At 49.2% G+C, this 22,862-nt stretch overlaps 1 protein-coding gene across 1 annotated transcript in view; it reads right to left on the reverse strand.

Moving 5' to 3' along the window:
* Positions 1 to 239: 239 nt before the first annotated feature.
* LOC145339657 (prolyl 3-hydroxylase 2-like) overlaps positions 240 to 22,862 on the reverse strand; it is a gene marked incomplete at its 3' end in the record, with an annotated part of 42,893 nt that continues 20,270 nt past the window's right edge. Inside the window, exons 5-8 of the mRNA XM_080184171.1 lie at positions 10,685 to 10,837; positions 6,721 to 6,910; positions 3,430 to 3,561; positions 240 to 382 (exon numbers count right to left, since the gene is read on the reverse strand). Of these exons, the coding sequence (XP_080040297.1) occupies positions 240 to 382; positions 3,430 to 3,561; positions 6,721 to 6,910; positions 10,685 to 10,837 (618 nt within the window). The remainder of the gene's footprint in view (positions 383 to 3,429; positions 3,562 to 6,720; positions 6,911 to 10,684; positions 10,838 to 22,862) is intronic.

Below are 22,862 nucleotides of genomic sequence, written 5' to 3' on the forward strand. Positions count from 1 at the left end.
GTGGGGGGGGGGAGTGCGGTGTGTGGGGTGGGGGGGGGAGTGCGGTGTGTGGGGTGGGGGGGGAGTGCGGTGTGTGGGGTGGGGGGGGGGAGTGCGGTGTGCGGGGTGGGGGGGGGAGTGCGGTGTGCGGGGTGGGGGGGAGTGCGGGCTCTGGGGGAACGGTACATGAACACAGCTGGAACCTGGGTCTGAATAGAATGGGAAAGCGGGTACTCTCTGCCTCTCCTGTCATCACCCACCTGGCGAGGGGTAATCCTCTCCCTGTCCCCCTGCCCCTCCAGCACACTCTCGTAATAGGCCAAATTCTCCAACATATCCTCGTCAGTCGGTTTGATCAATAAGAAGGATTTTGTGGCTTCCAAAGCCTTCTCATAATTCTGGACTGTGGGAGAGAGAGAAAAGTTTATTAAAATAACCTCCAGTCTTACCCCAGCAACAGCCAAAACAGAACAAAATCTCCACAACAGCAACAGGAGGAAAACCATTGGACAAGAACTCACTTCTCAAAAATTCAACTGTAACCAATGGTATAATCGATCAAAATCAGCATGGATTTACAGAAGAGAAATCATGCGCGATGAATCCATTGGAATTCTTTGAGGATGTAACTCATGTTGACCAGGAAGAACCAGTGGATGTGGTTTATTTAGACTTTCAGGAGGCTTTCGACAAGGTGTCAATACAATAGACTAGGATACAAAGTTAAAGAACACGGGATTTTGGGTAATGTTTTGAGATGGATAGAAAGCTGGTTAGCAGATAGGAAACAAAGAGTTGGCATAAATGGGTCTTTTTCTGATTGGCAGTCAGTGACCAGTGGGGTTCCGCAGAGATCTGTGCTGGCACCCCAACTGTTTACATTATATTAATGATTTGGAAGAGGGAACTGAATGTATTGTCTCCAAATTTGTAGATGATATAAAGTTGGGTGGGAGGGTGAGCTGTGAGGAGGATGCAGAGATGCTTCAGTGTGATATGGACAGGCTGAGTGTGTGGCAGTTGCAGTATAATGTGGATAAATGTCAGGTTATCCACTTTGATAGCAGTAATAGGAAGACAGATTATTACTTGCACAGGTGTAAATCGAGAGAGGCGGACACTCAGCGAGACCTTGGAGTCCTCATGTATCAGTTGCTGAAAGTAGCGAGAGGATTGGAGTATAGGGACAGAAATGTTTTGCTGCAATTGTACTGGGCGTTGGTGAGGCCACACCTGGAGTATTGGGTACAGTTTTGGTCTCCTTATCTGAGGAAGGATGTCCTTGCTATAGAGGGAGCGCAGTGAGGGTTCACCAGGCTGATTCCTGGGATGGCAGGTCTGTCATATGAGGAGAGACTGAGTGGGTGAGGATTCTATTCACTGGAGTTTAGAAGAGTGAGAGGGGATCTGATAGAAACTTATAAAATTCACACAGGGTTAGACAGGGTAGATTCAGAAAGAATGTTCCCGATGGTGGGGGGGGAGTCCAGAACTAGGGGGTCAGAGTTTGAGGATAAGGGGGAAACCTTTTAGAACTGAGGGTGAGGAGGAAATTTCTTCACCCAGAGGGTGGGGAATGTGTGGAATTCACTCCCACAGGAAGCCACAATGTTGTCTGATTTCAAGAAGAACTTCGATTTCGCCCTTGGGGTTAAAGGGATCGAGGGATATGGGGGGGGAGCGGGGATCAGGATATTGAATCTGATGATCAGCCATGATCAAACTGAATGGGGGAGCAGGCTGGAAGGGCCAAATGGCCTCCTGCTTCTAGTTTCTATGTTTCTACATCGTCACCAGTCTGTGTGCAGCGAGCCCACATCTGGAATATTGTGTACGGTTTCGATCTCCTTATTTAAGAAAGGATGTAACTGTTTTTTGAAGCAGTTTACAGGAAGCTCACTGATTGCTTCCTGAGACGAGGAGATTTTCTTTTGGAGAATTTGGGTCTGGTTTCACTGGAGTTTAGAAGAATGTTATTGAGGGGGTTTGATCGAATGGATGTTTCCTGTTGTGAGAGAGACTGAAACAAGGGGATGAAAACTGTATGAATTCAGGGTCTCCTGTTTACGGCTGAGCCGAGGAGATTCTCTTTCGATGAGGACGGAGAATCTTTACAATTCTTTTCCCCGGAGATTGGAGGAGGCGGATCAGGGAATATCTCAAAGCTGAGCAAAAATCCTCACTCAGGAGGTGAAAGGTTATCGGGGTGAAAGGTTATCCGGGTGAAAGGTTATCTGGGTGAAAGGTTATCGGGGTGAAAGGTTATCGGGGGTGAAAGGTTATCCGGGTGAAAGGTTATCGGGGTGAAAGGTTATCGGGGTTTTGGAAGCAGTGTGGTGTTGAGTTACAATCAGATCAGCCGTGATTTTATTGAATGGGAAACAGGTTCGAGGGGCTGAGTGGCCTCCTCCTGTTTCTAACTTGTAAATTTGAACATTAATTAAGGTGAAAGATATCATAATAGGTTGAGGGAGCTGGGACTCTTCTCCCTGGAGAGACGTAGGTTGAGAGGCGACCTGATAGAGGTTTATAAAATGTTGAGAGGAATAGATAGGGTGGATTCTCAGAGGCTATTTCCCCGGGTTGAAATGGTCGCTACGAGAGGACACAGATTTAAGGTGCGGGGAGGGAAGTACAGAAGTGATGTTAGGGGTAAGTTTTTCACTCAGAGGGTGGTGAGTGAATGGAATCGGCTGCCGTCAGTGGTGGCGGAGGCGAACTCGCTGGGGTCTTTTAAAAGACTTCTGGATGAGTATATGGGGTTTTATGGGATTGGGGGTTATAGATAGGTGTTGATGTGGTCGGCGCAACTCGTGGGCCGAAGGGCCTGTTTGTGCTGTAGTGTTCTATGTTCTATGTTCTATAATCAAAAAGATAAATTTCACTTCAAATGGTCACTACATCAAAGATATCCCTCACACAGTTCCCACGCTCACATTATTTCCCACACAAAACTGGAACAAGCTGGAATCTCACCGTCTTCCTGGCCTCCTCTTTGTGGGATCTCTCACTTCCCATTTAATTACTTTGGCCCTTTTGTCCCAGTCACCAGCGATCTTCCATCTCCCCCTGTTCCCATGGGTGGTTACCACCAACAGGGTAACGGTCTTCAAACTCTCTCCCACTCGGGTCCTGATAGTCCCAATGTCACAAAGTCTCCGGCGACCCACTTCCCCAATCCCCTGAACAAACTGCTCTTTCCTGGTAATGTTGGGTACGACTTAATCCACAATCCCCCTCGTTTCCTCCCGTCAGTATTCTGTCCTTTCCAACTACAAAACACAGTCAGTGCAGAGACCTGCGTCAACACCAGGATCTGTTTGAACGGAAAACCCCTCTGTTCAGGGATAGCCTCGCTTGCTCCCTCTTTGTACAACTTCCCTGTGTTTTGAACTGTCTGCCAATGGCACCCACATCCCAGGAAAACAAACAATTCCAAATGGGGCTGACCTCTGAAGTAGGAATACTGCAGGAAGTCGTAGTGCATGGACAGGTAGTTTTCAATGGGGGACAGCCGTCCGGCTCGCGTTGCCAGCTCTCTCACACAGTCATGTTCACACTGCAGGACCTGGATGTAATGATCTGAGTGGAAAGAGTCACATGACACCAAATTATCGATCAGAGTTTAAAATCCGGACAAATCTCCCAGAACCAGAGAGGGTTTTTCAACTCCTCAAACCTGCTGCTTCATTAGATCCAACGGGGAGGCGATGGTCTAGTGATATTATCACTAGACTATTAATCCAGAAACTCGGCTAATATCCTGGGAACCTGGGTTCGAATCCCGCCAGATGGTGGAATTTGAATTCAATAAAAAATATCTGGAATTAAGTATCTACTGATGACCATATAACCATTGTCAATTGTCCAGAAAAACCCATCTGGGTCACTAATGTCCTTTAGGGAAGGAAATCTGCCGTCCTTACCCGGTCTGGCCTACACGTGACTCCAGAGCCCCAGCAATGTGTTTAACTCTCAAACTGCCCTCTGGAATGGCCGAGTGAGACACTCAGTTCGAGGGTCAATTAGAGATGGACAATAAATCCGGGCCAGCCAGAGAGACGCGCATGTTTCACAAACAAATTTAAAAAAATCTGATGTCTGATGGACTATTCCTCACTCACCCGCAATGTTTCTTCACTATGTTGTTAATCCCACTCCAGATCCCACTCTAACCCTCTTATTCACTTTCCTCTTGTCTTTCCCTTTCATTCCCGAATCCCCTTGTCTTGCTCCCCAATGTGTTAAAGTTCAGATCCATCACAGTCTCTTCCATTCCCAATGACTCGGGGTGTTAGCCCTGGGCCAGTGATCCCCATCCCCATCCCCCAGTGATCCCCATCCCCATCCCGGAGACTTGAGCCTGTAATCCAGGCCGACATTCCGGCATTGTATCAAGAGGACATTACAGGCCAGAGCTACCAGCTTCCAAATGAAATGGGGCTCCGTCCTGGGGGAATGTATAAAATCCCGGAGGATTAGTCAGCTTCGCCTCTCCCTCAGCTGCCCCTCCCTCCCACTGCCCACAGTTCTTCACTTCAGAAATAGCCCTCACCCCATTGTAACTCTCACCTTCACCTGGGAGCAGTGACAGAGTGAACGGAGCAAAGAGACCGGCAGAACAGAAACAAAACCATGAAGTTAAACAATTTCAATCAACCCTCTCGATCTCTGAGCTTTTCCTGAGGGTTGTTCAGATTCAAGTCAATCCTCCCGACATTCGGGGCCCACCACCAACACTCAGCGCTGGTGCCAATGTGCTGCAGATAGTGACGGAAACCTCCCGTGGAGCGAGACTCGCTCTGAGCACCGGGGAGCCCAGGCAGCAGCTACACGAAGAGGCCGTTTGTGAATGAACTGAGTAACTGATTCAATGAATGGTGACTGATGCCAGATTCAGTCTCTGTGCAATCACACATCAGCATTTGCTTGGGCTCAGAGCTTACACTCGTCACCTCGGGAAACAGCAGAGGAAAGCAATTAGAATTGTTTTTTTGTTTAAATAGCCAGTTGGCCAATCTTTATAAATAAAATTCACACACAAGTCTCTGAACTCATTCCTGGCACCATCCAGTTCAGTTAGTTTGGGACTTCTACATATGGTTCAGGGACTTCCACATTCCTCAGTTATGAGTATATCGCTGCGCAGCCTGACCCAGTTGGATGAGACACCATCAGACACCCTCTCTCCAACCTTGTCTCATGGTCAAGGAAAGCTCTGATCCACTCACCAGCTCCCCAGTCCACCAGTGGCCCAGAACAGCTGATGCTGGAGTGCAGACCAACACCCAGTTCATCTACACACTCACAACACTGTCTCATCACATTGGTCAGCTCATATTTCTCGACAGTGAGCTCCGTCTGCTGTGTTTCTGCCCATTGCACCATCTCACTGTGCTTCCATTGACTATAAATATCCTCAACATTAACAACAGGTCAGATAGAGTGAGGAAGAGAGAGAGAAAGAGAGTGTGAGAGAGAGAGAGAGAGTGAGAGAGAGAAAGAGACAGAGAAAGAGAGAGAGAGAAAGAGAAGGGGAACGGACATGGTTTTCAGAAGAGATAGAGAATGATCCTGCAGCAGAGTGAGGGGAGAACAGAGTGAGGAGGAACAGAGTGAGGAGGAACAGAGTGAGGATTATTACCAGAGTAAATCAGCCTGAGTGGAAGTGAGTCTGGTGATGTCCAATGGCCTCTGATCTTTATGAAAATTGCAAAGCAGCTTCAGATAAACCCAGTTTAAGAAGCTTCGGATGAGGCAACCTGAATCTAAACTGAGCTGGGGTACTAACGGAATCCAATTGGATCAGATAGCGAGGTGTTAATCAGATAACACTGTGGTCACATTGACTGGATTCTGGACACTTGATCACAGCACCAGGTCTATTGATGAAGGACATCATGCAGCAGCTGAGTGAGATGAAGATGTTCAGGCAATTCACACCGTCCATCTCAGCGAAACCGACTGAATTCTAACCGGACTGGACAGTGTTATACAGCGACAGACCCGTCCCCACCAGTACTGTACCCCAGGGTTATACAGCGACAGACCCGTCCCCACCAGTACTGTACCCCAGTGTTATACAGCGACAGACCCATCCCCACCAGTACTGTACCCCAGTGTTATACAGCGACAGACCCATCCCCACCAGTACTGTACCCCAGTGTTATACAGCGACAGACCCATCCCCACCAGTACTGTACCCCAGTGTTATACAGAGACAGACCCATCCCCACCAGTACTGTACCCCAGTGTTATACAGTGACAGACCCATCCCCACCAGTACTGTACCCCAGTGTTATACAGTGACAGACCCATCCACACCAGTACTGTACCCCAGTGTTATACAGTGACAGACCCGTCCCCACCAGTACTGTACCCCAGTGTTATACAGTGACAGACCTGTCCCCACCAGTACTGTACCCCAGTGTTATACAGCGACAGACCCATCCCCACCAGTACTGTACCCCAGTGTTATACAGCGACAGACCCATCCCCACCAGTACTGTACCCCAGTGTTATACAGTGACAGACCCATCCACACCAGTACTGTACCCCAGTGTTATACAGCGACAGACCCGTCCCCACCAGTACTGTACCCCAGTGTTATACAGTGACAGACCCGTCCCCACCAGTACTGTACCCCAGTGTTATACAGCGACAGACCCATCCCCACCAGTACTGTATCCCAGTGTTATACAGCGACAGACCCGTCCCCACTGTACACTCAGTATCCCATACCTGCTATGAGTTCGTAAAGGTGGTAGGTGCCTGTTGGGTAACTATTTGCATCAACGTGTATTGGTCCCTGACACAGAGCTCGGCACTCTGTCTCCGCCAGCCAATACTGTGTCAGCGCCTCTTCAAAGGAATCAATGGCTAAGGCGTACTGTTCCTCATCGTACTGTTTCAGCCCAATATTAAACGCCTCCTGGGAATGAAAGCAGCAAGAAGTCAGTTTCAATCTGTCAAAACAACAAGACAATTCTCTCCCAATAATTCACAACCCTGAAAAGCAACAGGAAACAATTCTTTAAAGGAATGGAAAATGATGAGTGTTGAATGTTTTCGTCAAATACTCCAAGTTGTTCTGAGACACACCCCAGCATTATCACAGAGCTCTATCCAGTGTAATTCAGTGCTGTATCCCAGTGTTACCACAGGTGCTGTATCCAGTGCAAGACAGTGCTGTATCCAGTGCTATACAATGTTACATGATGTTGTATCCAGTCCTATACAATGTTGTATCCAGTGTAATACAGTGGTGTATCCCAGTGTTACATAGTGCTGTATCCAGTGTAATACTGTATCTGTATCCAGAACGAGGAGCAGGATTGGGCCATCTGGCCCCTCGAGCCTGCTTCGCCATTCAATAAGATCATGGCTGATCTTATCATGGACTCAGCCCCCCTTACCCGCCCACTCACCATAACCCTTAATTCCTTTACTGTTCAAAAACTTATCTATCCTTGCCTTAAAAACATTCGATGAGATAGCCTCAACTGGGCAGGGAATTCCACAGATTCCCAACCCTTTGTGTGAAGAAGTTCCTCCTCAACTCAGTCCTAAATCTGCTCCCCCTTATTTTGAGGCCATGCCCCCTAGTTCTAGTTTCACCCACCAGTGGAAACAACTTCCCTGCTTCTATCTTATCGATTCCCTTCATAATCTTATATGTTTCTATAAGATCTCCCCTCATTCTTCTGAATTCCAGTGAGTTTAGCCCCAGTCTACTCAGTCTCTCCTCATAAGCCAACCCTCTCAACTCCGGAATCAACCTAGTGAATCTCCTCTGCACCCCCTCCAGTGCCAGTATATCCTTTCTCAAGTAAGGAGACCAAAACTGTACACAGTACTCCAGGTGTGGTCTCACCAGCACCTTATACAGCTGCAACGTAACCTCACTGTTTTTAAACTCCATCCCTCAAGCAATGAAGGACAAAATCCCATTTGCTTTCTTAATTACCTGCTGTACCTACAAACCAACTCCTTGAGATTCCTGCACAAGGACACCCAGATCCCTCTGCACAGCAGCATGCTGCAATTTTTAACCATTTAAATAATAATCCATTTTGCTGTCATTCCTACCAAAATGGATGACCTCACATTTACCAACATTGTACTCCATCTACCAGACCCTCGCCCCCTCACTGAGACTGTCTGTATCCCTTTGCAGACTTTCAGTGTCCTCTGCACACTTTGCTTTGCCACCCACCTTAGCGTCATCTGTGAATTTTGACACACTACACTTGGTCCCCGACTCCAAATCACTGATGTAAATTGTAAACAATTGCAATCCCAACACTGATCCCTGGGGCACTAGTCACTGATCGCCAACCAGAAAAATACCCATTTACCCCTACTCATTGCTTTCTGTTAGTTATAGAGTCATAGAGGTTTACAGCATGGAAACAGGCCCTTTGGCCCAACTTGTCCACGCCGCCCTTCTTTTTTAAACCCCTCAGCTAATCCCAATTGCCCGAGTATGGCCCACATCCCCCTGTACCCATCGTACCCATGTAACTGTCTAAATGCTTTTTAAAAGACAAAATTGTACCCACCTCTACTACTGCCTCTGGCAGCTTGTTCCAGACACTCACTACCCTCTGTGTGAAAAAATTGCCCCTCTGGACACTTTTGTATCTCTCCCCTCTCACCTTAAACCTATGCCCTCTAGTTTTAGACTCCCCTACTTTTGGGAAAAGATATTGACTATCTCGCTGATCTGTGCCCCTCATTATTTTATAGACCTATATAAGGTCACCCCTCAGCCTCCTACGCTCCAGAGAAAAAAGTCCCAGTCTATCCAGCCTCTCCTTATAACTCAATCCATCAAGTCCCAGTAACATCCTAGTAAATCTCTTCTAGGGTGACCAGAATTGCACACAGTATTCTAAGTGTGGCCTTACCAATGTCTTGTACAACTTCAACAAGACGTCCCAACTCCTGTATTCAATGTTCTGACCGATGAAACCAAGCATGCTGAATGCCTTCTTCACCACTCTGTCCACCTGTGACTCCACTTTCAAGGAGTTATGAACCTGTACCCCTAGATCCCTTTATTCTGTAACTCTCCCCAGTGCCCTACCATTAACTGAGTAAGTCCTGCCCTGGTTCAATCTACCAAAATGCACCACCTCGCATTTGTCTAAATTAAACTCCATCTGCCATTTGTCAGCCCACTGGCCCAATTGATCAAGATCCCGTTGCAATTGGAGATAACTTTCTTCACTGTCCACTGTGCCACCAATTTTGGTGTCGTCTGCAAACTTACTGACCATGCCTCCTATATTCTCATCCAAATCATTAATATAAATGACAAATAACAGTGGGCCCAGCACTGATTCCTGGGGCACACCGCTGGTCACAGGCCTCCAGTTTGAAAAACAACTCTCTACAACCACCGTCTGGCTTCTGTCAAGAAGCTAATTTTGTATCCATTTAGATACCTCACCCTGGATCCTGTGAGATTTAACCTTATGCAACAACCTACCATGTGATACCTTGTCAAAGGCCTTGCTAAAGTCCATGTAGACAACACCAACTACACTGCCCTCATCTACCTTCTTGGTTACCCCTTCAAAAAACTCAATTAAATTTGTGAGACACGATTTTCCACTCACAAAGCCATGCTGACTGTCCCTAATCAGTCCTTGTATCTCTAAATGCCTGTGGATCCTGTCTCTCAAAATACCTTCCAACAATTTACCCATCACAGATGTGAGGCTCACTGGCCTGTAGTTCCCAGGCTTTTCCCTGCAGCCCTTTTTAAACAAAGACACAACATTTGCCACCCTCCAATCTTCAGGCACCTCACCCGTAACTATCGATGATTCAAATATCTCGGCTAGGGGACCCGCAATTTCCTCCCTCGCCTCCCAGAATGTCCTGTGACACACTTCATCAGGTCCCAGGGATTTATCTATCTTGATGCACTTTAAGACTTCCAGCACCTCCTTCTCTGTAATATGTACACTCCTCAAGACATCACTATTTGTTCCCCCAAGTTGCCTAACATCCATGCTTTTCTCAGCAGTAAATACTGATGAGAAATATTCATTTAGGATCTCACCCATCTCTTATAGACATGCACATAGTTGACCTTGTTGATCCTTAAGAGGCCCTACTCTCTCCTTTGTTACTCTTTTGGCCTTTACGTATTTGTAGAAGCTCTTTGGATTCTCCTTTGCCTTATCTGCCAAAACAATCTTGTGTCCCCTTTTTGCCCTCCTGATTTCACTCTTAACTCTACTCCTACATCTCCTATACTCTTCAAGGGATTCACTTGATCCCAACTGCCTATGCATGTCATGTGCTTCTTTCTTCTTCTTGACCAGGGCCTCAATATCCCGAGTCATCCAGGGTTCCCGACTTCTGCCAACCTTGTCCTTCACTCTAAAAGGAATGTGTTTACCCTGAACCCTGGTTAACACACTTAATAGTTAATAATGTTGAATTCAGTAATAGTGTAAAATGCAGTGTTATATCCAGTGTTGCACAGTATTGTATCCAGTGTAATACAGTGCTGTTTCCAGTGTAATACAGTGTTTTATGCAACGCTGTATTGTCCCCACTGCCTAGATAGAAAATAATACCTCTAATTTACCAATGCTTGTATTTAACATATTAATTGACAGGATTTCTGCCCATCATTGTATTTCCGAGGATGCCACTGGTGCTGGCACTGGTGACTCCGCATTCTTACCATGTACGGTCTCATCTCCCTGTCAATGAAATCAGATTCCTTCACCCCCTCCATCTGCTTGTATTGTTCCAGACTCTCCCTCATTTCCATATGTTCAGGGTTGGCCAGGAAGAAGGTGTGAGCAGCTTCTGCTGCTTTATTCAATTCATTCAGCTGCAAATAAACAACACACAACAACGGGGTTAACACAGTGCCAGTGACAGAGCAGCTTAACACAGTGCCAGAGACAGAGCAGCTTAACACCGTGCCAGTGACAGAGCAGCTTAACACCGTGCCAGTGAGAGAGCAGCTTCACACAGTGCCAGTGAGAGAGCAGCTTCACACAGTGCCAGTGACAGAGCAGATTAAGACAGTGCCAGTGAGAGAGCAGCTTCACACAGTGCCAGTGACAGAGCAGATTAAGACAGTGCCAGTGAGAGAGCAGCTTAACACAGTGCCAGTGACAGAGCAGATTAAGACAGTGCCAGTGAGAGAGCAGCTTCACACAGTGCCAGTGACAGAGCAGATTAAGACAGTGCCAGTGAGAGAGCAGCTTCACACAGTGCCAGTGACAGAGCAGATTAAGACAGTGCCAGTGAGAGAGCAGCTTAACACAGTACCAGAGACAGAGCAGCTTAACACAGTGCCAGTGAGAGAGCAGCTTCACACAGTGCCAGTGAGAGAGCAGATTAAGACAGTGCCAGTGACAGAGCAGCTTAACACAGTGCCAGAGACAGAGCAGATTAAGACAGTGCCAGTGAGAGAGCAGCTTAACACAGTGCCAGTGAGAGAGCAGCTTCACACAGTGCCAGTGACAGAGCAGATTAAGACAGTGCCAGTGACAGAGCAGCTTAACACAGTGCCAGAGACAGAGCAGATTAAGACAGTGCCAGAGACAGAGCAGCTTCACACAGTGCCAGAGACAGAGCAGATTAAGACAGTGCCAGAGACAGAGCAGATTAACACAGTGCCAGTGAGAGAGCAGCTTCACACAGTGCCAGAGACAGAGCAGATTAAGACAGTGCCAGAGACAGAGCAGCTTCACACAGTGCCAGTGAGAGAGCAGCTTCACACAGTGCCAGAGACAGAGCAGATTAAGACAGTGCCAGTGACAGAGCAGCTTAACACAGTGCCAGTGAGAGAGCAGCTTCACACAGTGCCAGTGACAGAGCAGATTAAGACAGTGCCAGTGACAGAGCAGCTTAACACAGTGCCAGAGACAGAGCAGATTAAGACAGTGCCAGTGACAGAGCAGCTTAACACAGTGCCAGTGAGAGAGCAGCTTCACACAGTGCCAGAGACAGAGCAGATTAAGACAGTGCCAGAGACAGAGCAGCTTCACACAGTGCCAGAGGCAGAGCAGTTTAACACAGTGCCAGTGAGAGAGCAGCTTAACACAGTGCCAGAGACAGAGCAGGGCACATTTATACGGATGGGTTGTATTAATATCCCTCAGGTCTCACAGATTCACAACACTTTCCAATGTGTCTCCACATCCACATCGTCATCAGAGCCGTTAATATCATCCTGTGACAGTCCCTCAAACCCAGAGTTAACTGAGGAAAATTGATTCCATATCCTCCAGCAAATACCCACACATTCAAATTAGTAACAGCAATAAAATATTCACCCACAAAGTCTGCAGTCAATCCAAAAGATCACGGACAATGCAATTTATTAGTTCACTGTCACTGTGTAACACTGGGGTACAGTACTGGTGGGGACGGGTCTGTCGCTGTATAACACTGGGGTACAGTACTGGTGGGGACGGGTCTGTCGCTGTATAACACTGGGGTACAGTACTGGTGGGGACGGGTCTGTCGCTGTATAACACTGGGGTACAGTACTGGTGGGGACGGGTCTGTCGCTGTATAACACTGGGGTACAGTACTGGTGGGGACGGGTCTGTCGCTGTATAACACTGGGGTACAGTACTGGTGGGGACGGGTCTGTCGCTGTATAACACTGGGGTACAGTACTGGTGGGGACGGGTCTGTCGCTGTATAACACTGGGGTACAGTACTGGTGGGGACGGGTCTGTCGCTGTATAACACTGGGGTACAGTACTGGTGGGGACGGGTCTGTCGCTGTATAACACTGGGGTACAGTACTGGTGGGGACGGGTCTGTCGCTGTATAACACTGGGGTACAGTACTGGTGGGGACGGGTCTGTCGCTGTATAACACTGGGGTACAGTACTGGTGGGGACGGGTCTGTCGCTGTATAACACTGGGGTACAGTACTGGTGGGGACGGGTCTGTCGCTGTATAACACTGGGGTACAGTACTGGTGGGGACGGGTCTGTCGCTGTATAACACTGGGGTACAGTACTGGTGGGGACGGGTCTGTCGCTGTATAACACTGGGGTACAGTACTGGTGGGGACGGGTCTGTCGCTGTATAACACTGGGGTACAGTACTGGTGGGGACGGGTCTGTCGCTGTATAACACTGGGGTACAGTACTGGTGGGGACGGGTCTGTCGCTGTATAACACTGGGGTACAGTACTGGTGGGGACGGGTCTGTCGCTGTATAACACTGGGGTACAGTACTGGTGGGGACGGGTCTGTCGCTGTATAACACTGGGGTACAGTACTGGTGGGGACGGGTCTGTCGCTGTATAACACTGGGGTACAGTACTGGTGGGGACGGGTCTGTCGCTGTATAACACTGGGGTACAGTACTGGTGGGGACGGGTCTGTCGCTGTATAACACTGGGGTACAGTACCGGTGGGGACGGGTCTGTCGCTGTATAACACTGGGGTACAGTACCGGTGGGGACGGGTCTGTCGCTGTATAACACTGGGGTACAGTACCGGTGGGGACGGGTCTGTCGCTGTATAACACTGGGGTACAGTACCGGTGGGGACGGGTCTGTCGCTGTATAACACTGGGGTACAGTACCGGTGGGGACGGGTCTGTCGCTGTATAACACTGGGGTACAGTACCGGTGGGGACGGGTCTGTCGCTGTATAACACTGGGGTACAGTACCGGTGGGGACGGGTCTGTCGCTGTATAACACTGGGGTACAGTACCGGTGGGGACGGGTCTGTCGCTGTATAACACTGGGGTACAGTACCGGTGGGGACGGGTCTGTCGCTGTATAACACTGGGGTACAGTACCGGTGGGGACGGGTCTGTCGCTGTATAACACTGGGGTACAGTACCGGTGGGGACGGGTCTGTCGCTGTATAACACTGGGGTACAGTACCGGTGGGGACGGGTCTGTCGCTGTATAACACTGGGGTACAGTACCGGTGGGGACGGGTCTGTCGCTGTATAACACTGGGGTACAGTACCGGTGGGGACGGGTCTGTCGCTGTATAACACTGGGGTACAGTACCGGTGGGGACGGGTCTGTCGCTGTATAACACTGGGGTACAGTACCGGTGGGGACGGGTCTGTCGCTGTATAACACTGGGGTACAGTACTGGTGGGGACGGGTCTGTCGCTGTATAACACTGGGGTACAGTACTGGTGGGGACGGGTCTGTCGCTGTATAACACTGGGGTACAGTACTGGTGGGGACGGGTCTGTCGCTGTATAACACTGGGGTACAGTACCGGTGGGGACGGGTCTGTCGCTGTATAACACTGGGGTACAGTACTGGTGGGGACGGGTCTGTCGCTGTATAACACTGGGGTACAGTACCGGTGGGGACGGGTCTGTCGCTGTATAACACTGGGGTACAGTACTGGTGGGGACGGGTCTGTCGCTGTATAACACTGGGGTACAGTACCGGTGGGGACGGGTCTGTCGCTGTATAACACTGGGGTACAGTACCGGTGGGGACGGGTCTGTCACTGTATAACACTGGGGTACAGTACCGGTGGGGACGGGTCTGTCACTGTATAACACTGGGGTACAGTACTGGTGGGGACGGGTCTGTCACTGTATAACACTGGGGTACAGTACTGGTGGGGACGGGTCTGTCACTGAATAACACTGGGGTACAGTACCGGTGGGGGACGGGTCTGTCACTGTATAACACTGGGGTACAGTACCGGTGGGGACGGGTCTGTTACTGTATAACACTGGGGTACAGTACTGGTGGGGACGGGTCTGTCACTGTATAACACTGGGGTACAGTACTGGTGGGGGACGGGTCTGTCACTGTATAACACTGGGGTACAGTACCGGTGGGGACGGGTCTGTCACTGTATAACACTGGGGTACAGTACCGGTGGGGACGGGTCTGTCACTGTATAACACTGGGGTACAGTACCGGTGGGGACGGGTCTGTCACTGTATAACACTGGGGTACAGTACCGGTGGGGACGGGTCTGTCACTGTATAACACTGGGGTACAGTACTGGTGGGGACGGGTCTGTCACTGTATAACACTGGGGTACAGTACCGGTGGGGACGGGTCTGTCACTGTATAACACTGGGGTACAGTACCGGTGGGGACAGGTCTGTCACTGTATAACACTGGGGTACAGTACCGGTGGGGACGGGTCTGTCATTGTTTAACACTGGGGTACAGTACCGGTGGGGACGGGTCTGTCACTGTTTAACACTGGGGTACAGTACCGGTGGGGACGGGTCTGTCACTGTATAACACTGGGGTACAGTACTGGTGGGGACGGGTCTGTCGCTGTATAACACTGAGGTACAGTACTGGTGGGGACGGGTCTGTCGCTGTATAACACTGGGGTACAGTATCGGTGGGGACGGGTCTGTCACCGTATAACACTGGGGTACAGTACCGATGGGGACGGGTCTGTCACTGTATAACACTGGGGTACAGTACTGGTGGGGACGGGTCTGTCACTGTATAACACTGGGGTACAGTACTGGTGGGGACGGGTCTGTCACTGTATAACACTGGGGTACAGTACTGGTGGGGACGGGTCTGTCACTGTATAACACTGGGGTACAGTACTGGTGGGGACGGGTCTGTCACTGTATAACACTGGGGTACAGTACTGGTGGGGACGGGTCTGTCACTGTATAACACTGGGGTACAGTACTGGTGGGGACGGGTCTGTCACTGTATAACACTGGGGTACAGTACTGGTGGGGACGGGTCTGTCACTGTATAACACTGGGGTACAGTACTGGTGGGGATTGCAATAAGGAGCAATGTGACAAAGGCAATATTAAATTCTCAGTAACTTTAACAGACACAGTGTATCTAAGAAAGTTTGCAAGTTACAGTCACTAATTACCAGATGGGATGATGTGTTTCGGCTAATAGAGAATCTAGGCCAGAATAATTCCTGATATTCCTGAATGATGGAGAAGGGAAGTTGAGTTGGCAATATTGAATAAAGGTTGGTTGGCAGTTTGAAACAGTGAGGATATATTGCTGCTTTTCAGGCTGAGTCTGTTTTGCCTGTGCAAAGGAACTGGAGCCAGAGAGACCTCGACATCACTGGGATTTTAAAGAGCTCAAAATACTGGGAAGGAGAGGGATATGCAAATCTGTCAGTAAATTTCAGCGTTATACTAAAAATCCGGTAGCAATATGAGGAGATTTAACTACTGGAATATGAAAAAGGAATTTCTGAGATGTGTATTGGGGAATGAGTTTAAGAAGGAGACAGTGTTGGACCTGGTTTTAGGAAGTGAAGTCAACCAATTGGAATGTGTTACAGTCGGAGATCATCAAATAAATCAGTTTCAAATCGTTATGGAAAAAGACCAGAAAATATTGAAGATCGAGATGCTGAGTGGGGAAGATGGAATTTCACTGATTTAAGACAGGAGCAAGCGGGGGGAGATTAGGAAAGGTCAACACAGGATAACTCTCATTCGTTATGAATCTTTGAAACCTTGTGGGACGGTGTTCAAGCTGGAGTTCACCGTGAGTTCCTGTTGCTGCGTTAAACACCAAAACACATTCTTCAAAAGGTTCGAGTGCCTTTTAGTCAAAATAAAACTAAAAGAGCTTGACACGTGGGAGGACGGACTTGTATTTACATTGAACCGCTCACATCCAGATATAAGAACATAAGAACATAAGAAATAGGAACAGGAGTAGGCCATCTAGCCCTTCGAGCCTGCCCTGCCATTCAATAAGATCATGGCTGATCTGTCGTGGCTCAGTTCCACATTCCCCCCCTCTCCCCATAACCCTTAATCCCCTCTCTTATCAAAAACCCATCAACCCGCGTCTTAAAAATATTTAGTGAGGTAGCCTCCACCACTTCAACGGGCAGAGAATTCCAGAGATTCACCACCCTTTGAGTGAAGAAGTTCCTCCTCAACTCCGTTCTAAACCACCCCCCCTTTATCTTGAGGCTGTGCCCTCTAGTCCTACTATCCTTTCTGAGCAGGAAGAGTCTCTCCACCTCTATCCTATCCATCCCATTCATCATCTTATACGTCTCAATGAGATCTCCCCTCATGCTTCTAAATTCTAACGAGTACAAGCCTAGTTTATACAGCCTCTCCTCATAGCTCATCCCCCTCAACTCCGGCATCAGCCTAGTAAACCTCCTCTGCACTCCCTCCAAGGCCAAAATATCCTTGCGTAAGTACGGCGCCCAAAACTGCACACAGTACTCCAGCTGCGGCCTCACCAATGCCCTATACAGCTGCAGCAAGACCTCCCTACTTTTATATTCAATCCCCCTCGCTATGAAGGCCAGCATCCCATTCGCCTTCCTGACCACCTGCTGCACCTGCAAGCTGGGTTTTTGTGACTCATGCACAAGGACCCCGAGGTCCCTCTGCACCGTCGCCTGCTGCAGTTTTTCGCCACGTAAGTAATAATCCTTCCTACCGTTATTCCTACCAAAGTGGACCACCTCGCACTTGCCAACATTAAATTCCATTTGCCATTTCCTGGCCCATTCGCCCAGCCTATCTAGATCCTTCTGTAGACTCTCCACACCCTCCGCACAATTTGCATATCCAGGGTAATGTACAGGAGGTATTCAGGGACACAGCCACTGGAAAGCTATTCAACAGTGGAGGCATCGGAGTCCAGATCAAACTCTCTCCGCACCCACACTTTTCAGGAATGATGACAGGATAGGGATCAGCAGCTGGGACACTGGACAACCCCCCCTCCCCTCCCCTCCTCACTCAGAGCAGTCAGACACGGGGATGTGCCCCTCAGTAAAGAGCAGGACTGGATCCTCTGGAGAGTAGCCCAGTGTCTCTATCTCTGAACCCATCTGGTTACTGGGTAATGAACAATTCTGTAACAAAAAAATATAATTCCTTTCACTGACTATAGAAAGCACACAAAGAAAAAGATTGCATTTCGATGGCGCCTTTCACTACCTTAGGACATTCCAAAGCATTTACAATCAATGAAGTACTTTGGAAGTGTAATCACTGTTGTAAGGTACCAAATGCAGCAGTCAATCTGTACACAGCAAGATCCCACAAACAGCAATGAGAAAAATGAGCAGGAGATTGATTTTTAACTGCTGGAGGTTGGGGGATGTAAGAAGTCTCACAACACCAGGTTAAAGTCCAACAGGTTTATTTGGTAGCACTAGCCACTAGCTTTCAGAGCACTGCCTCTTCATCAGGTGAGTGGGAGTTCTGTTCACAAACAGGGTATATAAAGACACAAACTCAATTTACAGAATAACGATTGGAATGCGAGTCTTTACAACTAATCAAGTCTTAAAGTCGCAATGTGAGTGGAGAGAACATTAAGCACAGGTTAGAGAGATGTGTATTGTCTCCAGACAGGACAGTTAGTGAGATTTTGCAAGTCCAGGCAAGTCACGGGGGTTACAGATAGTGCGACATGAACCCAAGATCCCTGTTGAGACCGTCCTCATGTGTGCGGAACTTGGCTATCAGTCTCTGTTCAGCGACTCTTCGCTGTCGTGTGTCATGAAGGCCGCCTTGGAGAATGCTTACCCGAAGGTCAGAGACTGAATGCCCGTGACCACTGAAGTGTTCGCCAACAGGAAGAGAACAGTCTTGATTCCTGGTTCCTTGGTTCCTGGTGATTATCAACTTGTCCATTGTTAACTTGTCGGACTACACACTTCAACCAGATGAAGTTCTCAGCCGAGGGTTCAATTTCTGCCCCACCACCAAAATAGACCCCATCAGTCTCACAGCAGACACAGAGGAATTCATCAGGCGAATGAGGCTGTGGGCATTTTTCCACAAACCCCAAGAGGCCAACAGCGAACACAATGAGACAGCTGATGAACCAGAACAGCCGACAGAGAGATCTGCAGTGCAGCAACCTAAGAGGAAAGAGTCCAATTGGAGTCCTCCGGAAGGCCGCTGCCCTCGACTGGACTTGTATGCCCAAACCATCAGGAGGTGCGTCAACACCAGATTCATCAGCCACGCTCACAAGACAGACCCAAACATCACCCAAGCACAACACAACGCCATCCACGCTCTCAAGATCAACCGCAACATTGTCATCAAACCAGCAGACAAAGGAGAGGCCATCATCATACTGAACAGAGTGGATTACTGTAAAGAAGTATACCGACAACTAAACAATGAGGAACACTACAGACAGTTACCAGCAGATCCGACCAAAGAACACACTCGTCAACTCAACACTCTGATCAAGACCTTTGATCTGGATCTTCAGAGCACCCTCTGTGCTCTCATTCCACGTACTCCCCGCGTTGGAGATCTCTACTGCCTCCCAAAGATACACAAGGCAAACACACCCGGCCGTCCCATCATATCGGGCAAAGGGACCCTGTGTGAGAACCTCTCCGGCTACGTCGAGGGCATCCTGAAACCCATTGTACAGAGAACCCCCAGCCTTTGTCGTGACACTACAGTCTTCCTACAGAAACTCAGCACACATGGAGCAGTTGAACCAGGGACACTCCTCGTCACAATGGGTGTCTCGGCACTCTACACCAACATCCCCCACAACGATGGCATTGCTGCAACTGCCTCAGTACTCAATGCCGACAACCGCCAGTTTCCAAATGCAATTTTACAACTCATCCGCTTTATCCTGGACCACAATGTCTTCACCTTCAACAACCAGTTTTTCATCCAGACACACGGCACAGCCATGGGGACCAAATTCGCACCTCAATATGCCAACATCTTCATGCACAGGTTCGAACAAGACTTCTTCACCACACAGGATCTTCAACCAATGCTATACACTAGATACATCGATGACATTTTCTTCCTTTCGCCTCATGGTGAACAATCACTGAAACAACGATATGACGATATCAACAAGTTCCACCCCGCCATCAGACTCACCATGGACTATTCCCCAGAATTGGTTGCATTCTTGGATACACGCATCTCCATCAAGGACGGTCACCTCAGCACCTCACTGTACCGCAAGCCCACAGACAATCTCACAATGCTCCACTTCTCCAGTTTCTACCCTAAACATGTTAAAGAAGCCATTCCCTGTGGACAAACCCTCCGTATACACAGGATTTGCTCAGATGAGGAGGATCATAACAGACATGTCCAGACGCTGAAAGATGCCCTCATAAGAACAGGATATGGTGCTCGACTCATAGATCAACAGTTCCGATGCGCCACAGCGAAAAACCGCACCGACCTCCTCAGAAGGCAAACATGGGACACAGTGGACAGAGTACCCTTCGTCGTCCAGTACTTCCCTGGAGCAGAGAAGCTACGACATCTTCTCCGGAGTCTTCAACATATCATTGATGAAGACGAACATCTCACCAGGGCCATCCCCACACACCCACTTCTTGCCTTCAAACAACCACACAACCTCAAACAGACCATTGTCCACAGCAAACTACCCAGCCTTCAGGAGAACAGTGACCACAATACCACGCAACCCTGCCACAGCAACCTCTGCAAGACATGCCGGATCATTGACATGGATACCATCATCACACGTGAGAATACCATCCACCAGGTACACGGTACATACTCTTGCAACTTGGCCAACATTGTCTACCTGATACGCTGCAGGAAAGGATGCCCCGAAGCATGGTACATTGGGGAGGCCATGCAGACGCTACAACAACGGATCAATGAACATCGCTCGACAGTCACCAGGCAAGACTGTTCCCTTCCTGTTGGCGAACACTTCAGTGGTCACGGGCATTCAGCCTCTGACCTTTGGGTAAGCATTCTCCAAGGCGGCCTTCACGACACACGACAGCGCAGAGTCGCTGAACAGAGACTGATAGCCAAGTTCCACACACATGAGGACGGTCTCAACAGGGATCTTGGGTTCATGTCGCACTATCTGTAACCCCCATGACTTGCCTGGACTTGCAAAATCTCACTAACTGTCCTGTCTGGAGACAATACACATCTCTTTAACCTGTGCTTAACCCTCTCTCCACTCACACTGTCTGTACCTTCAAGGCTTGATTAGCTGTAAAGACTCACATTCCAACCATTATTCTGTAAATTGAGTTTGTGTTTTTATATACCCTGTTTGTGATCAGAACTCCCACTCACCTGATGAAAGAACAGCGCTCCGAAAGCTAGTGGTGTTTGCTACCAAATAAACCTGTTGGACTCTAACCTGGTGTGAGACTTCTTACTGTGCCCACCCCAGTCCAACACCAGCATCTCCACATCAATATACCATGTACCAGGAGACTGGAGAGATCGATCCATCTCCTTCCAATAGTGACTCTGGATTCTTTTCACAAACTTGAGAAAGCAAATGAAGCCTCAGGTTAACAACTAATCCTAAAAATGGCACCTCTGACAGTGCGGCACCCCCTCAGCACTGTCCCTCTGACAGTGCGGCACCCCCTCAGCACTGTCCCTCTGACAGGGCGGCACTCCCTCAGCACTGACCCTCTGACAGTGCGGCACTCCCTCAGCACTGACCCTCTGACAGTGCGGCACTCCCTCAGCACTGACCCTCTGACAGTGCGGCACCCCCTCAGCACTGACCCTCTGACAGTGCGGCGCTCCCTCAGCACTGACCCTCTGACAGTGCGGCGCTCCCTCGGCACTGACCCTCTGACAGTGCGGCACTCCCTCAGCACTGACCCTCTGACAGTGCGGCACTCTCTCAGCACTGACCCTCTGACAGTGCGGCGCTCCCTCAGCACTGACCCTCTGACAGTGCGGCACTCCCTCAGCACTGACCCTCTGACAGTGCGGCGCTCCCTCAGCACTGACCCTCTGACAGTGCGGCACTCCCTCAGCACTGACCCTCTGACAGTGCGGCACTCCCTCAGCACTGACCCTCTGACAGTGCGGCACTCCCTCAGCACTGACCCTCTGACAGTGCGGCACTCCCTCAGTACTGACCCTCTGACAGTGCGGCACTCCCTCAGCACTGACCCTTTGACAGTGCGGCACTCCCTCAGTACTGCGTTGGAGTGTCAGCCTGGATGTTCAAGTGCAATGAAGTGGGATTGAACCCTGTATTTTCTGGGGGAGCAGGGAGGTGAAGCTGTTGAGACAGGCTCCGTGTGGAGAAAGGCTGGACGATCTGCAGCGGGTTCCAGCTGGAGGGTGAGCTGGGTTTGTGTAGTCTGTGGGTTTGGACTGTAACACAGAGGCTACCACTCACTGGCCCGACACCAATGATGTGGTTCAGGAATCCTTGGTAAACTTGCCAGCACCGTGAAGGGCGATCAAAGCAAAACCAGCTCAATATAAAGTGAAACTCAGACTGTTTAACTTAATCAGATTTGAGCTTGCCTCGTCTTTCACTGAATTCATTTCCAAGATGTGGACATTGCTCTCCAATTGCATCATCGATAACCCAGTGGCTCTGTGCAGGGCGGTGGCTGGTCTCGTTCTGAAACCACAGAGTGGTTTCATGGTCTAGTTGCACGTTAATGATGTGAGTGTGGGTCTGGAGTCAGCCAGTTCGACAGGTTTCGTCCTGCAAAGGGCACAAGGGAACCAGCTGGATTTTTCCAGCAATCCAGCACCGTCACTCTCACTTTCACTGCAGATCTTTTACTTTGAAGAAATTCTCAAACTATCCTGCTGGAATTTCAATTTAAAACCCTCTGGATTGAGGAGCACCCGGAGGAAACCCATGCAGACATGGGGAGAATGTACAGACAGTGGCCCAAGGTTGGAATTGAACCCGGGCCCCCGGCACTGTGAGGCCACCATGCTGTCCATCCGAGAATCTGAACAAAAACATGCCTGGGAAGGTTACCATGGGTGTTTAAGCCCAAAATATGGACAAGATGATTCCTCAGTGTCTTGGTGCCTCAAGTGGTCTGCAACTCGCTTCACCAGAGAGTTCAGGTCCCGCCTCCCCCCAAAAATGGTGAAAATCACATTTCTGTCCAAACAGTAACAGAGTGCT

Source organism: Carcharhinus amblyrhynchos, unplaced genomic scaffold, assembly GCF_965287045.1.
Source record: "Carcharhinus amblyrhynchos unplaced genomic scaffold, sCarAmb.v2.hapA scaffold_592, whole genome shotgun sequence".
NCBI lineage: Eukaryota > Metazoa > Chordata > Chondrichthyes > Carcharhiniformes > Carcharhinidae > Carcharhinus > Carcharhinus amblyrhynchos.